General features: G+C 47.2%; 1 protein-coding gene across 1 annotated transcript in view; it reads right to left on the bottom strand.

The window, feature by feature from the left end:
- prkcaa (protein kinase C, alpha, a) overlaps positions 1-17,500 on the bottom strand; it is a 159,969-nt gene that overhangs the window by 69,381 nt on the left and 73,088 nt on the right. Inside the window, exons 4-5 of the mRNA XM_062546456.1 lie at positions 6,544-6,655; positions 5,448-5,576 (exon numbers count right to left, since the gene is read on the bottom strand). Coding sequence (XP_062402440.1) covers positions 5,448-5,576; positions 6,544-6,655 — 241 coding nt within the window. The remainder of the gene's footprint in view (positions 1-5,447; positions 5,577-6,543; positions 6,656-17,500) is intronic.

Below are 17,500 nucleotides of genomic sequence, written 5' to 3'. Positions count from 1 at the left end.
TCCTGTGCGTGTGTGTGGGAGGGGTCCCAGTCCACAACTAATACACCACACGTGGCCCACGGGCCTCCCTGAGGGCATCCCTCCCACACCAGAGCCTCCGAGCAGCCCTGCGTTAGGGAGTGGAGAGGATGTGCGGTACGCAGCAGCAGGCTATTTCCCAGAGGCTTGCTAGATCCGAATGCTGCACATTGTACTGAATGATACTGTTTGTGCAAGGACACCGATGAGCTCAACCACCAACATTAAGAATGTGGCAGCAGTTGTTTTTGTGACGTGGTGAAAAGGTCAACATTTGCTTCAACTGCCTGGCACAAGGGTTCTAGATTACATTCCAGTTACACTGTTGACAAGTGCCGCACTCTCGGCGTCAGCGGCGGAACAAGTTAACGGTTAGCGAGAGCTCCTCAAGACGCGGTGACGTACAGCCAGAGTGGAGAGGCTCTTGAGGTGTCAGCGACTGTTCAAGAGACTCATTCCATCATTTGACATCTGCGTCAGGGTACCCAACGTTGTGCCAACACTGAGGTAAAAAAAAAGAAAAGAGAACCCTCTAGGTGTCTCAGTGTTTTTGCTGTTGATGCCAACATGGCATCCCCCTACCACTGTGATATGCACACCACCACTGTGTACATGTCAAATGCATGGTTCTAGCCCGAGGCTTAGCCATCTCAATGATTAGCGCTTGCCATCACATGCTTCCAGAGAGCACGGTGAGAACCGCTGACTCACTGGAGCTGTGCCTCGTGGTCCGTAGGTCCGGAGTCACGGGGTTCGCACGACCCCAGGGGGGCACTCGCCAACATGACTGGGCACTGGGTGATGTAACCGGTGATGAGGTCGTGTCGTGCCCATGAATAGTGGCATGTGAGCGACCTGTGTGTGGCGTGGCGTGGCGAGAGTGAGTCTGCCTGGCGCTGCGCTCCATTGGGAGATGCCACCGTTGCGTTTCCTGGAATAATGAGCCCTTTTGCAACCGCTGACTGACAGCATGGGGCACCAAAATGAGCTGCGTGCAGGAGTTTGCACGGATGTGTAGGAAAATATGTGGACGAACACGCACAAAAAACACACACACAAATATGCACATAGAACACACACACAAACATGCACACACACACAAAACACACACACACACACACACACACACACACACACACACAAAAACACATACAAACAAACACGCACATAACAAACACACACACACATCACATACCCAAACATATATGCACAAAAGGATAAACCAACACAAACACACACACAAACACATACAAACACACACACACACACACACACACACACACACAAACAAACACTCAGAAACACACACATGCCGATTAATTCTGCCCTATTGCATCACTCATGAAGTCAGGCCTCATCAGGATCAGATGTTCCCCTTCCACTGCACTGGCTACACACACACACACACACACACACACACACACACACACACACACACACACACACACACACACACACACACACACACACACACACACACACACACACACACACACACACACACACACACACACACACACACACACACACCTCCTCCAGTGTCCTCCTGGCATCAGCTGAGCATCAGCACTGTACCACAACTGGCCCTGGATCAGCCCCAACACCCTTCAACTGCAGCCCATGATCGACCCAAACATGACCCCAGATCTGCCCCCTTCGAGACACAGCATCAGCAGCCAGCCCCTTTGAGTCCCTTACAGCCGAGCTCCACCAGGCGTGCCACTGAAACGTTCCGTTCACAGAGCCTAAAAATAGTTTTAGACGGCTAGTCTAATCTTATTTTCAAAAGGTGCACAAAGCTCCTACATCTGGTGTAGCCAGTTCCATTGACAACGGTGGAGGCTAACTGTTGCAGCATTACGCTCCGCAAACAGAATGCTTTGGTCGCGCGCCCGCTGTAGCCCAGCTGTTAGCGATGTCTGTGTTGAATGGTGCTGTGACAGATCTGCTGATTGTGTGCATCAAGCGTGGCTGTTGTAAGCTGCTGCTGTGTGCAGGGGAGGGTGTGTGTGTGTGTGTGTGTGTGTGTGTGTGTGTGTTAAGGAGGGGGGGTCATGGCCTCCTGTTGCTGGCTGAAAAGCACCGTCACCAGGAGGCAGTGGGGTATGGTGACAGAAGGAGGAGGAGGAGGAGGAGGAGGAGGAGGAGGAGGAGGAGGAGGAGGAAGAGGGGGAGGGGGAGGAGAGGAGAGGTCGACACCGCAGAGCTCCGGTCCAGGCGTGCGGAAACAGAACTAGGACAGGCTCAGTCTCGCTTTCTTTCTTTCCTTCCTTCTTCCTTTCTTTCACAAGGTCTGCTTTCTCCACGTAAGCCGGACCATAGAAGCCTGTGCTTTCAGTCAGACAAAGACACGCATACACAAACACACTCTCTAGCAGGGGAATGCACAGCACAGCCCTGCACACATGGAGCCATAATCAAACACATGTGTGCATTACCACAACAAATGGTGATGGACCATAGAAAACACAACGGAATTTATCTAATAATTATAAAAAAGGCAGAAGAAGATAATCTATCTATCTATCTATCTATCTATCTATATGGAGAACTATGTACTAGTTACACACTACACTTTCATTCTGAAGCATAAGGCTCCTCTGCTTTTCCTTCTATCACATTCTGAGAGGAAATATAATATGCACACAGTCCAAGGAGAGCTGTGGGGAAAAACACTCACTAAAAAGCTATGTCTTACACAATCATCTACCGAGGATTCCTCCGCAGAGAAACCTGAGGAAACTTGGACTCAAATTTCCAAAACAACCCCGTGGTAATGTGGTTGGGGCACATGAGAGCGAGGCAGTTTCACAAGTCTGGGATGTTTTTATGGTGCTCAATTTCCGTCATCATTACCCATGGCGAAAGAACCAGGAAAAGAATTGTGCATGGCACCAATACTATTAGTGAGACTTTTCATGAGTCCTTCCTTCCATTGTTCTGAACATTACTCCAGTGTCCTGTGCTGGCTTCTTAAAAGAATTATGTTACAATATGACCAACTACTTTGACATGAAGCAACAAACTCCACATCCTTCTACTTCTGACATACCTACTTTGTCTGTGAATTTGTCAGAATATCTGATCATTCTTCGCAATGGTGTGCATCTATGGAGAAGTCGGGGGACAAAATGGAGTCTCTGTAACCTTCACACTTCCTAAGGATGCTGCTCTGGGGCACTGACTCACAACACTTTCTGACTACACCCTGCTGCTCGTGACAAAGCGCTGTCCCAACGCTGCCCTCCACACTGCTGTCGTCATCGGGGGGAACGCCTGAGGTGGCCTCCCCTCACACAGATGTGCATGCGCAGGGAGAGAGCGATCGGGCTTCCCGGGCTGCCAGGACTCATTTGAAACGGGAGATGGGCCAGGAGTGTGAATCGGATCGTGCGGCCAATCGATCGGTTTGGCCTACGGAGGGCCCCGGGAGTCGCTAGGAATCAACAAACAGCCCTGATGGAGTAATCCATATGGAGATGGAGGCGGGGGTGGAGGCTAGCAATGGTGCGGTGGGGTGTTTGTGTGTGTGTGTGTGTGTGTGTGTGTGTATGGGAGGGGGGGGGCTTTGATGGGAAGACAATCAATCCAGAGGCATCCTTATTAAAAATGTAAGCTCAATGTGTTGGCCTAAGAAACAACACAAACCATCCATCTGATCACCTCTATTTGCTATATGGCTTTCATAGATTTGGATTCTATTTGCTCCTCTTGACTATAGACTACAACATTTCATCAGTCATTCTCACTACAGTTTAGAAATTGAATGTAGAAGTTTAAAAGTGTGATGGAAGAAGCAAAAACAATTCCACAAACAAAACAAACGAAAAAAACCTGTTGGACCTGTGCGTTCAAATCTGACAAATGTTGGTGGCAAACATGTTTTCTCTGAACAGTTGTCCGATTTGGTGTTAACATTCTATTGTAACAGTAATTGCATTGTTACCTTCGTCTAGTCCAGTTACGAAATTCCACTGTATGTCCGTAGAGAACTCCCTCCTCAGACTGTTTGCGAGTATTTGCAAGTGTTTGCTAAAAACTCAAGGCAAACCGAAATGCTTTGCAAATTTGAATGCACCTCGGATCTGCCATTACAGGACAATCTCCAACAGGTGATTCTGTGTGTACTATCACAAGTCAGAGCTGGAGTGAAAGCTGGCTCTGTTGGTATTAATTAACAGCTGTACCCCCCCCTCCTCCCCCTAACACAATGGCCCACTGTGCATCTCCAAACAGGTGACATATTGGCAGTTGACTCCGACAGAAGGCTCGATGAAAACATCACAACTCTTGGTCAGGGTATCTGCATTCTGTCCACTGCTCCGCTAGCTCATTAGTGCGGCACGGCCATGGAGCATTCCCGGCAGGGGAAGACGCCGGCGAGCGCCGGATCGATCTCGACCGGTGGCGTGCATACCAAAGGTGTCTATCAACGGCGCAGCTGCCAAATTTAGCCTTCCATGGGGATGACAGAGACCCAGGGGGTGCGTTGGTAGCAACATGCTGTTGAACCATCAACAACCACCAACCACCAACCCCATGCATTTTTACGGAAGGACCCATCCAGATTTTTCCAGAAGTGTCAACAGCTTTCATATCTGTGCACTGTTAATTAAAATGGCCCTCTCTGGGAAAACATACAAAGGCTGCCAATACAATCACCTGAAGTTTCAAAAGGGAAAAGTCTCCAGGACACAGACTTCAGAATTTATTAAGCAATATGCCACGGTCACAAGTGTCATATTGCTTTTACACGGCAGTTCTTCTTTTACCAACTAATGGACTTAAGTCTTGGCATCTCCTGTTGCCAAACAACGCAAGCACATCAGTCAAGAGCCCATTTCAGTGAGAGAGCCACTTGAGGCCCTTGTGCACTCATTCCGTGACTCTCTCGTCTAATCAGACACGAATAAACAGGTCAGCCAGACCCAGCACTGTTTTCATTCACAAGGATGATAACGATAAACGGGAAGGAAAATCAGGTCTTTCCAACCGAATAGATTCCAACTCATTTATAATAACTTAAGTGATCATGATAATTTGCACATCTGCCTGCCTTACACAACCCTCCAAAACCAGATGTGCATGCGCTGCGCCTACTCCTTATTAGGTAGGGAATGCTCTACTAGTGTGGCCCGGATACGGAGGATCCAATAACCCTCTTCCCACTAGCCGGAGTATCCCTGGTGAGCGGCGGCCGAGGCAGCAGGACACAGGAAATCTTTAGATTCTCCATCTCGCCTCCTCCTGTGATCTCCCAGGCATTGACCACAAAGATTCACTGTCACCATGCCAGGCACGCAATCGAGTGAGGTCAAGCCAAGCAGAAGCCCTAAGGGAGGTCCCGAGGGACAGAGCGGGTCCGTAGTGTGTGTGTGTGTGTGTGTGTGTGTGTGTGTGTGTGGGGCAGCCGGGGGGTGGTGACCTACCTGTGACCTGCAGCTTCTCCCCGGTGACCTCCACCTTGAGGAAGATGCGGCCGCGCCGCTCCGTGTGGTCCATCCCGCACAGGCTGGGCACGTTCATCACGCACACCTTATGGACGTTCATGTCACAGGCTAACACACACACACACGTGCACACACACACACACACACACACACACACGCACACACACGCACACACACACACAAACAAACAACATTAACATTAATAGTAAGTAGAGTATTCACACAGATATGCATTTAAACATTTATACATTCATAAGAACAGTATCAATATATCTACAGCAGAACATACTGCACACACCATATTAATTCTACCATTTTCTTTTTCACCACACAACAGACCTACTCATCAACTAGGAGCCTTCACTAATGTCAAAAGGCCATGTTGCTCCTGAGTCAGGAGTGAGAGTGCGCATGTTTATGTGTATGGAGCTGACATGCCACACACACACACACACACACGCACAGAGCAAATCCCAGAGCCGTACCAGCCCAACCAGCCCCCTCTGACACGCATGACATCTGTCGTCTCCATTCTTCATTAGCCCAGAGTTATAATTAGGCCCGAGCAGCCGAGCCCTGATAGGGGGGGATGATGAATGCACGAGCTAATTGATGTCGCTGACGGAGGGCGATCTGGGATGGCGGAAGACGGGGAGAGCGGGAACACTGACTGATGATCACGTGCCGCCTTTCATCTGGCCTGCGTGTTTCGTCTGGTTGTCAGCGTTCTTGTGGAAGTTATTAATGGGGCTCCTAGTACAGAAGATAATCTGCATAATATCTGATTTGGAAGAAACGAGCGCTAGATTGGAGCTCTGCCCTCATTTTTCCTCCCCCCCTCCCTCTCTCTACCTATCAATTCATCTCTTTATCCATCTCTTTCTTCCTCTCTCCATCCATGGCTTCATCTCTTTTTTTCTCCAGCGGACCTGTTGCCATAGATCTATGACATTCTGAGTTAAGCTCTTGCCAAAGTCGTGTGTGCGTGCGTGCGTGTGTATGTGTGCGTGCGGGTGTGAGTGTGTGTGTGTGTATATGTGTGCGTGTGTGTGCCTGGAGCAACTAAGGCACTTACTGTCGCACTTCATCCCTTGGTGGAGGAGTCCGTAAAGAAGCGAGCCGCAGTGGTCACAGAACGTGGGGCTTCCATAGGTGTGGATTTTGAACTTGTGCTTGCTCCTGGGGTCCTGCACAGAGAGACAGAGCAAAGAGACCACAATGAGTTATTGACATGTCACGCACGTTTACATTTAACCCAATTCATTCAAGGCGATGAAAAACGTTTTTTCATCATTAACGGCAAACTTTGGTAAATGCTGAGGTCTGTCTGCACCAAAGCCCAAAGCCAGATGACTGAGATCAGTCAATACCTGGTTAATACCATGTGGATATACTGTAGGAGTTCCACAAGACCTTTCTCAAGCACTCTGTTTACAATAAAAAACAGTGGATGGGACTATTAGATCGTCCACTTAAAGTAAACAGCCGTTTAGAGAGCTTTTAGCATGTACCGAGGGAACTAAATATATAAATGTATCTGTTTGGCCGGCTGACAAAATCAGCTTGAGGTGAACAGGGGGCAGATCACACAAAAGGCTTTTTTATTAGCTCATAAAGACTTATGCACAGAGAGGGCAACAGAATCCAATAAACGATGACCCGCCAACTATTTGAGGGCCCAGCACAATTACAAATGTGAGATGGAAAACGGCAAAGGAAAACATCTGGGGCCGAGATTTGCAGATGTTTCCCACATCAGTGCGGCAGACTGAGTGAGTCAGCTGGCAAGGCCGACTTGACCTGAGAAGAATGACTATACTTCAAAATGCTGAAAAACGAACCAGACAACCAACAACCAACAACCCACCAATCATTCAACATAATAGGTATTGAATGAAAATGGTGACAAAATATTCATGCGTTTATGTAACATTCCATTTTCCCCACTAATTCAAACTTTTAAAAGAGACTTCTGAAAGGTGCATTAACGGAACAAACACTTCACACTGATGAATCAAACAAAAATTGACAATCATCAAGTCCAAACACGATTTGACAAGGGCTGGCATCTAGACAAACACACCTACTCAGTATTTATTCATTCAGGCACTGACTGTACTTAGATTGCCAATCTGCAAACGGATGTCTTGGCCTGTGCATGTTTTGAGAGCCACTCACGGTCTTCACCGGTTCAAGAGGTTGCCTAATTAGTCCGCGAAATGGATTAGTCATTCCGTAAGTCCTCCTTTACGTCCATTATAAAAGCGTTACTCTCTTTATAGGTCATTGGGAGATCCTGCTGGGAGATACTCCGTTGGTGTGCCAAACTGATGCGCCAAACTGGTGAGCGTAGTCGTTTCTAGTCGTTTCCCACCAATGGGTTCTCAGCGAAGGCCCGTCATCTCAACTGATGCTGTGGTCACCCACAGTGGCACACACACCCAGGTGGCCTCTTATCTTCAATACGCTTCTTATCTCCTGCACACACTCGCGCAGGAACACATTACGCGCAGTGACACTTTATCAAGTTTCGAGAAAAATATCCCCATGTCGCTGTACTTAGCTAAACTTAGATAATGTTGTGAGCTAAAATCGAGACACCACAGTTTTGATTTAGCATGAGGAAAAAAACAGCAAGGGGTAAAATGGATGAGAGTACACTCTGCTCGTTTATCAGACTACTTCATGGCAGTGAGATGCTTTCAAAATCTGTTTTAGCTTAGCTTTGGAAAGCTTAGTTTTGAGCCAAGCTTAATGACTTGGCTCAAACAGCAAGAAAGGACTCTTGAGTGTTTTATAATGTCAGCTTTTAATTTTAGTCCCTGATGAATTCATACGGTTTCCTTACATTTATGTGACACTTCCACTACATCGAGGAACAGGCCATGCTAGCGTGCCAATGCACAGGTCATGTCGCGTTAGTGGAGAACCATGTCGACAACAGCAGGCCGCTCGTCCGCTCAGTGGGGAACGAGGAGAGAAGCGGTCAGCCTGGATTCAATCAGACAGCTGGTGCCCCAAAGACATGAGACGCGTCCACGACAGAAGGGAGGAGGCCAAGAGACCAGGAGAGAGGGGACAGCTGAGTGAAGGAGAGTGGGGTCAGCCAGAGCCCACGGGGAGGAGTGTGGAGATACCGACGACGAGAAGGAAACATCGACCACCATCGGGATGGTCCAAGCGTCCGGTGGGAGTCTTTTGGGGGAGGCTTTCACTGTCCATTACAGCATCGTGAGCCAAGGCTATTCTTAGAGAGCACTAAAAACATACAATCACTAACCAACGTCGTTAAGCATGACGCAACTATACCTTTCAAACGGCATTAGCTTGTATATAATGAAGGCACACGGAAAACAGCAGGACTTTTAGGTCTGTTTTTGCTTGATTTAACCTGACCCAAATACACATAGTAAACAGGAGTCAGGACTGGTCTGGCCCAGCTCCATTTAAGAACCGTTTCCACTCACTGCATTCTAATGTACATTTGTACCTTTGTTTCGGGGCACTGTGGCACTCATACCATGTCCGTGCCCACGGGGACCTGGGTTCGAGTCCGACCCCGGTCATTTCTCCATCCTACCCCCATCTCTCTCTCCCACTTGCCTCCTGTCTGCCTCTTCACTGTCCTATCATAATAAAGGCAAACCAGCCCAAAAATATACTTAAAGCAACACTAAAGAGTTTTTCATACCTACATAATGTTTCCAAAATCATTTCAGCGGTTCATCAACTCGTAACGGGCTGAACGGCACTTCTGCATTCACTTCACAGCCCTCTATCGGCTATAACCACACTATGTAACTTTACCTGATCAGGTAGCGTTTCTGTAGTTCGATTAAATGAGATATCAGAAACTACAAATTTGACTTGCCTCGATGCCGCAATACATTATACTTTCATGAGACCATGCAACATACTCTACCTTGTCTGTGAACATCGTTATTTGCTAAACATATAGCGTGTGTGCGACTATAGTGCTTTAGTGTTGCTTTAAAATGTTTTAAAAAACGAACCTTGGCTCACCTTGGTTGACTAACCTTCAACCAGTTAGCATTAACCACGGGACTGCAATGCTTCCTCCTTCACCATTTCACAATTCACATAGTGATATATTTGCCTCTCCCCAAACCCTGTGGGCGGTAAGGAAATGTCTTACTTTGTTCTTGATGAAGAATTTCTTTCTCCCTTTTAAGAGATATTACTCAATTTCTAGACAAATGTCACGCTCTCAGTCTCCATTACACCACTGAGAGACAAGTCTGTCACCAGCGCCCACCAGACTGCCCACTCAACTCAACTCAGTCATGGGCCAGTCAGAGACAATACACAGACAAATCTCAGACTGACACAACTGACTATTAATCAGCAAGGCTAAGGTTACCACCATACAAAACACCTACACTTGTGTGTGTCTGCTTGTGTGATGACTTGTGAGTGTGTGTGGGTGTGTATGTGACTTGTGTGTGTGTGAGTGTGTGTGTGTGTGTGTCTGCTTGTGTGCGTGCATGTGTGTGCGTGCATGTGTGTGTGTGTGTGTGTGTGTGTGTGTGTGTGTGTGTGTGTGTGTGCTTATAATAGAGCGCTGCTTCCTCCTGCACTCACAGCTCTTGCTCTCTGTTGCCTCGGGGCACGGCCTTGGCGCGTATTTAATAGGCTGCTCAATTATTTATCAAAGGCATCAATGTTTCATGGACACTTGTAATGGACTCTGGTGCCCAGAGTAAACGACACAATAGCTGACTGGAGCCGAGCCGGAACAGAACGTGAAGGAAACATTAGCCTGTGACACTTGCAGTGCCAAAGCAGAGGGGCTGATTGGTGAACGAGTGTTCCATCTCCCGAGCTGGACACAGTCAAAAGGGTTGTCACAGACCAGGTGAATGCCTTTGATCCATCTATACAAACACAGGCTATAAAGAGGGGCACTTGTAAGTGTTAGCGTTTTTATTAGCGTGGCAGAGGATCAGCAGGACATCAGGGAGGAAATAATAACGGTTAGGCAGGAAGTGTGCGGCGTGTAAGAGTGCAGCTTGTTGACCCTGACACTGAGGAGCCGACTGACACAACTGGGTGAAGAGACAAACACTTTGTGTTTTGCGAGACTCGGCCGACCGAAGACAATGAGTCACAGTGAGGGGACGATGTTAGCGCGCCGCCCTCATTAGCATGGTGCCATTTCAACGGCCTTTTGAGAGTTCCTCGACTTTCCGCCCACCAGCCGTTGCCATTTGACACACACACGCACACACACACATACACAGACACACGCACACACACATGCACACACGCGCACACACACACACACACAGACACAAACACACATACTGCACACACACACGCAGAGCACCTCTCTCAGAAACATAAACATGCACATACTCAGACACAGAGACAAACACACACAGCCACACACACACACAGAGTGTGAGACACGGATACCACAATGACATGTCGGTTTCATCCCTTCATGGCCTGTCTGTCTTTCTGTCTGCCTCAAATCAAACCAGCCAGAGAGACAGTGAGTTGAGAACCCTGCTGGGTCTGATGATAGTGGGGAACGGATCAAAGGAGACGCCTTACGTTTGGGTTCCAGACTAAACAAGCATGAAAGGTACCGTACCAGCCTTTAATCATTCCATAACTAGAGTTCAGTGGGAGAACAGCTGCTCTGAACCAGTGCAGTATATACTGTAGGAGTCTATGCTCCAGACACAAACTGACACTATACAGAAAGCACATAAACACACACAAACAAACACACGCGTCGCGCGCACGCACAAACATACCCAAACCTGCATGCATGCGCGCGCACGCGCACACACACGCACACACGCACACACGCACACACGCACACACGCACACACACACACACACACGCACACACGCACACACACACACACACACACACAGAAAGAAAGAAAGAGAGAGATTGAGTGGGAGAATGAGCAAGGAAGAGATAATCTGATATTTGATATTTGCCAGCGTCCCAATTTGACTTCCATCACTTCCACCGCAGCTGGATAAATAAATTACCGCGCGGCTGAACTGCACAAGATCTCTTATATGGCGACAAAAATAACCTGGCGAGCGAGCGCCGCCTCATCTAGTCTGCGCCCGGGCCCCCCTCTCAAGGGGCTGACAGATTCGCGGAAGACGGCGGTCGGTCGGTCCGTCGGTCTGTCGGTCGGCGAGCTGGAGTCGAGCTGCCTCTGGCTTGAGCCAAACACTCCGAGCTTTCCTTTTCAGCCGCACATCCATCATGGGGCCCCCGGGCCAGCCGAGCACCTGGGGGCAGGATGGATGGTAAACACGGGCGGGAGGGTTCCGAGTAGAGGTGTCACACCGCGCGCATGTGATGGAGCTCGCTCTGTGGCCACCGTCGCCATGGGCACGCGCTCGTGTAAGCAGCGGAGCAGTGCCTCGTGGGTAAATCTGGACCCGTGCCAGTGCTCTGGACGGGCTGTGTTGAGAGGACGGCACGGATATATTTCCGGAATTATTTTTCTAACGGCATATTATAGTTGGCTACAACCAATCAATGCAACCTAGACAACCATGCCTTTGGACAATACTAAAGTTATGAAAAAGTCTTGGACTTGGTCATGTTTTTAAACCCATTCCTATTTCACAATCCACATAAGTTTGCCCTGGTCTAATAGCAATGGAGCTTGCTGCTGGATAAGTCTCCATTGGAGCTCTGCTGCCCACTGCATTGCCCACTCCTCTATCCTCTTACAGTTAAGTAAGCCCCCGTGAGGGAGAAGGAATCAAGACCACTTTTTTTTCCCCTGTTTTGATTGAGGCAGACTTTTTTTGGGGGGACGTGCAATATGTTCCGTCTGACTGCCCTCGGCGGGGCACGTAGCCGCTCCGTGACGACAGGACTGGGCTGGACGCGGTGGCATTCTCACAGGGCTTTCCCTGGCGGAGAGCGGAGGGCCGAGGAAAAGCCCCGGAGGTTTCGGACACACACACACACACACACACACACTAAGCTGCACTGGGCAACGTGTGGAGGAGATGGAGAGTTAAAGGCTCAGCTCTTTTGGGGCCAAGCCCCTCTCCATCTCACATGCTAAAGGGGGACACTCTGTTTACACTGCAAGCAACACGTAAATATAGGAAAACTGGTAGATCATAGTCCTTTGTGTAGCAGACAGCAACTGACTAAATGATGGTCAGTATGGCGCTTCCTACAAAAAAAATGTCCTTGCCCTCAGAACCTATTTAAAACACTTTACACAAACACACTTACTGTAGGTAAATAAGGTTCCTGTTGTGTAGACCAACATGTATCCAGAGAGCGCAAAAGAGTTCTTACTGTACATAAGATTGGGGGGAACGGGGAACGGGGATTCTATTCTGTTGTTCTGTTGAGTTGTGAGAGTCCTCAAATTAGTCACTAGATGGGATTTGTTTTGCTGCTTGACCAGGCAAGTGAAAATGTGTTAAATGTACCGCAACATATCCATGCAATACATTCATATAACAACTGTGCTTATGGGTGCTAAACCACAGTGGCTAGCTTGCCTAGAAGGAAGAAGTTTCTGACTTCCTAAAATGTTTTTTTTTTTTTTTTTAAGGAGCTGTCATGCATTCAAAAATATCCCTCTAGCCTATTCCATGAGCCTGCACAAAAACACACTGGGTTCCTCAAAACCTCCACGGCTCACCTCACCTCACCTGGCCTTACAGTACTGCGCTGCACACGGGCGGAGAACCACTGATCCACTGCAGCACTACCACTGTGCAGATCACATCCACTTCGTTAAGCAACAGCAGGTACGCGCCACAATGTTCCTGACTGGAATCTGATCAGTTTAGCAAAAACAGATGAAACGGGTGGCGCTATCGATAGCAATCAAGAACAACATTGATTTTTGAAAGATGGTTGAGCTGGAGTGCCACCTGGAATTTGTGATAGTGCTAGATGGTGCTCTTTGGTCAAAGGCTTATACTTAGTATCAAAAACATGGAAAGATACATTTAACATTTTTATCATGTGTTGCCAAGTAGAATAAAGGCATTTTAAGAAAACTTTCTGCTAGATGAGTGCCTTGGTATCTTTCCATTTTTTGATAACATAGATTTTTGCTTTAACTGCGTTTTGTGTGTGTGCGGTCTACACTTTGTACAGCGGCGATGTGCATGATTGGAAGGGGCGAGAGGGGACTCACTGCAACTCGTTGCATAACATGAGCAGGAATTTGTACCAATGCCGGGCTACGTACATAATTAATATTACACTTTCATCACACTAATAGCCCTCTCCAGACACGGACACTACCGATCATAAAACAGTATTAGCAGACTAAATAATATATCAAAAGCCCCAAACTGTCGACACTGATGGAATCACAAAATCAAATTTGAAGATACACCACAGATTATGTCTGGATGTCTGCAAAGCAATCACATTTAGGGTTTAGTTGATGAGCTAGAATCGTTTTAATTCTTCAAAGACTTCCGTCAGCTGTTGCCATATCAATTATACATTCATTCTGCAATTACATGGCACTTGGCAACCATCACGGACCATCTTGAGGAAACGGTACTTGTTTTTTTTTTACCATCAGTTTCCTTTTGTTTGAGACCTGTCAATCAAAACCACCTTTATAACCGCTCCAACTCAGAGACAATTCCGTTAAGAGAACAGATGTCACATATGACAACCCATGCTGATCTGTCTTTTATGGGCTACAGCCAGGGTTTAGGATTGGCATGAAAAATATAATCTTTATCGATACAAAAAGTGTCAGAGGTATAATATGACTTGAATTTTTGGAGGGGAGATGGACATTTTGTGATTTCAGGTGTTAAAATGATTGCATTTTCTGGGACAAAAAAAAGTCTATTCTTAAAATGCATTCAGGATGCCATGTCACACTTAGCGAAAAAAAAGTACCACTGTGTTCAATCGATACAAACAGAAATCGCTTAAGCCACCTTTACATGGCTGAACAGAACACTCTCCCTCACCCTAAAGCTTTCTAGACCGCTGCCTCAGAGAATAATCCAGCCTGTTTCATGTTGAATCGATACTTAGACCAGAAATTCACCTGGATCAATAAGCTCAGTTAGAGGTGTGTGTGTGTGTGTGTGTGTGTGTGTGTGTGTGTGTGTGTGTGTGTATGTGTGCGACTTCATGCTTTGTGGTGGTGGTGAGAGAGGGTCATTCCCAGGACAGAAATGTGAGATCAATGAGCAGTGTGTGTGTGTAGGACCATGGTTGCACCATCATCTTTAACTTAAGTGCCACAACAAGGTACCTTTGACTTTAGGCACACTGTCCAAAAGCAACAAGGGATCTGGAAGGTTATTCCACCAGCAACGCCCTCTCTCGTGACTGTCTCAGAGCAAACACTGGCCTCTTGTACCGTTTACAAACATATATTTTCCACTTGAAAACAAGCATTAAAAGATTAAATTCGGTGTTTAAATTCCATTCTGCCACTTTAGAGCACAACCCTGAGGGCTGTTTGACTTGACACTAAAGACTCAAGAGTAAACTATGCCTTCGTAATACCCTTAAAGGAATGTTACGCTACAAACAAACGTTAAGTAATTGTTCTTACAACAAGGATAATCAGCTTTTCACATCACAAACTTGATAACCTTATAAAATCTAATTAGGACAACATCATGTGGATCAAGTAGCCCTTGCATTCCTGCATGTGTAGATCCTCTGACGTACTGTATGAACACTGGATATTAGCTTGGCTTTTTCCAGCTGATTCCCAGCCTCACGTCACATACTGTATAACTACAGCTGTTTAGGGAGATAAATACTCTTATTACTCAAAATGACAAAACCTTCCATTGATCTAAAGGAAAAATGGAACAACATAGCAGACGGGAATATTCTTCACTATTTTGTATTCATGCTTTGAGGTACGGGCAATATTAACACTGAATACATTACCTTTTGCTTTCGCACAGACTGTCCGACACACACATAAGCCACATTTACATGGATAGTTTTTTTGTTATTCCGATTACACTGTTCCGATTTAAAAAATCTGTTTACATGAGGTACGTTCTATTCCAACCAGGGGCTCTCAATCGATTTAGAAACTTTGATCGTTGTTGCCTACGTTTCCTTGAAAACATACAGCAGGCAATCTGACTGACCGTATGCATGGCTGCTAAATCACAATAGGAATGGACTACACCACCTCTTTCATTGTGATTAAAATTCTGATCCGAATGGAATGATAAATATGGTGAGTGGTCAAGAGTGTCAATTATGAAAGCAAAAAACCCCTCCGACGTGCATGACTGCATGCTCCAATGGATCTGTGCAGAGGAGATAAAGTGCACTTCCGCCTGGACTTTAACCCATCCTTGGTGAACAGCGGGCAGGACTTGTTGTCAATGTAAACACGTACACAAAAGGAACAGGGGATTTCTTGTTCTGTTTCAAGAACAGATCTTTTGGTTTGGTTTAGGGTCAGCGATACAGTAATCACACAATGCCTCCATATTGGCCTTCACCACTGAGTTAGAGGCCCAGTAGGAGGACAGGACTAAGGATAGCATCAGCACTGTGTTGGGTAGAGGAGAACAGGACTAAGGTTAGCATCAGCACTCTGTTGGGTAGAGGAGAACAGGACGAAGGTTATCATCAGCACTGTGTTGGGTAGAGGAGAACAGGACTAAGGTTAGCATCAGCACTGTGTTGGGTAGAGGAGAACAGGACGAAGGTTAGCATCAGCACTGTGTTGGGTAGAGGACGCCCCTCGCCAACCACTACAAAACGTGTCGCTCATAGTAAACTTTTATATTTTATATCGGTTATGATGTAGTAGTATATCCATGCTGTGGGCAGAATTGTCAACATTTCGAAAGAAATCTAAGTTGAAGCATATTCTAGTTAGTGTACTGAAAACGCATGTTAACAGAATGAACAGAAGTTGAAAACAGTATCGGAACGATACATATTTCCGGGTTAAGGAATAAGGTGGATACATAGCTGTTCAATCGGAATAGGAACTGACTACACCACCGCAAGAGGTGGACTGCGATTAAAATTCAGATCGGATCAGGCATTTTCATTACGATTGAGGTGTTTATTTGAGAATTTTTATTCCAACTGAGCCGTTACTCCGTTTGTAATCGGGCATTGGGCACACAGGATGCATCAGCCTCAGTGACTTCCTGCCTTCTGTGGCCTTCTCCCACATCAGGGTCTGGGAAAACAACGGTCTGGCTTTTACCTCTATCGTCTGCCCACATGTCTTAAGCTTAAGATGTCCTAATTAAATGACTGTGGTGTGTGTGTGTGTGTGTGTGTGTGTGTGTGTGTGTGTGTGTGTGTGTGTGTGTGTGTGTGTGTGTGTAAAAGGAAAAAAGCACACAATGTGTGACAACAGTGTGCACATCGTAAAGAGAGAGATTGATGTTTCAAAGTGAGATGTGCGTGTGTGGTGTGTGTGTGTGTGTAAGTGCATGTGTGTGCATGTGTGTGTGCGTGTGTGTGTCCATGTGTAAGACACATCACAGCGCACTGTTTAAAAGCAGAGCCGCAGCCAGCTGTAGTTAGTCATGTCCACCCACACACAGCTGATGCTGAAGGATTAGCTTGTTGTTTTTCATTCTTACCCCTTCTCCCTATCTCTATCTCTCCCTCCCTCTCCCTCTCTCTTCTCCCCTTTACTCTCTGGGTCTCTGTCGACCCCCACCCCCTCACTCCACCCCCAACCCCCACCCCCCATTCTCACCCTCCACCACGGTGCAGAGAGACACATTCACTGGCACACAGCTCAATGCCCGCCTTCACTTCCAATCAAGTCAGACGGCTTCCAAAACACGCCCCAAGGAAGGGACCGCAGCCAACCGCACAGCGCAGCACAGCACAGCACACACCAGAGTGCACCGAGGCCGAGCGAGACGCCGGGGAGAGAGCGGGACACTGGACCACGTCATCAGAGCCCCGACAGATCTCTTGTTTATAAAAAAAATGGTGGCTATGAAGAGTGGCAACCAATGTTGGGGGGGAGGGGGGGGACTTGGGGGCCCTGGAATTAAGAACAGTA

The sequence above is a fragment of the Sardina pilchardus genome, chromosome 1 (assembly GCF_963854185.1).
Source record: "Sardina pilchardus chromosome 1, fSarPil1.1, whole genome shotgun sequence".
Taxonomy (NCBI): Eukaryota; Metazoa; Chordata; class Actinopteri; order Clupeiformes; family Clupeidae; genus Sardina; species Sardina pilchardus.
The sequence above is the reverse complement of the archived record's forward strand: the minus strand, read 5'-3'. Positions and strand labels throughout refer to the sequence as shown.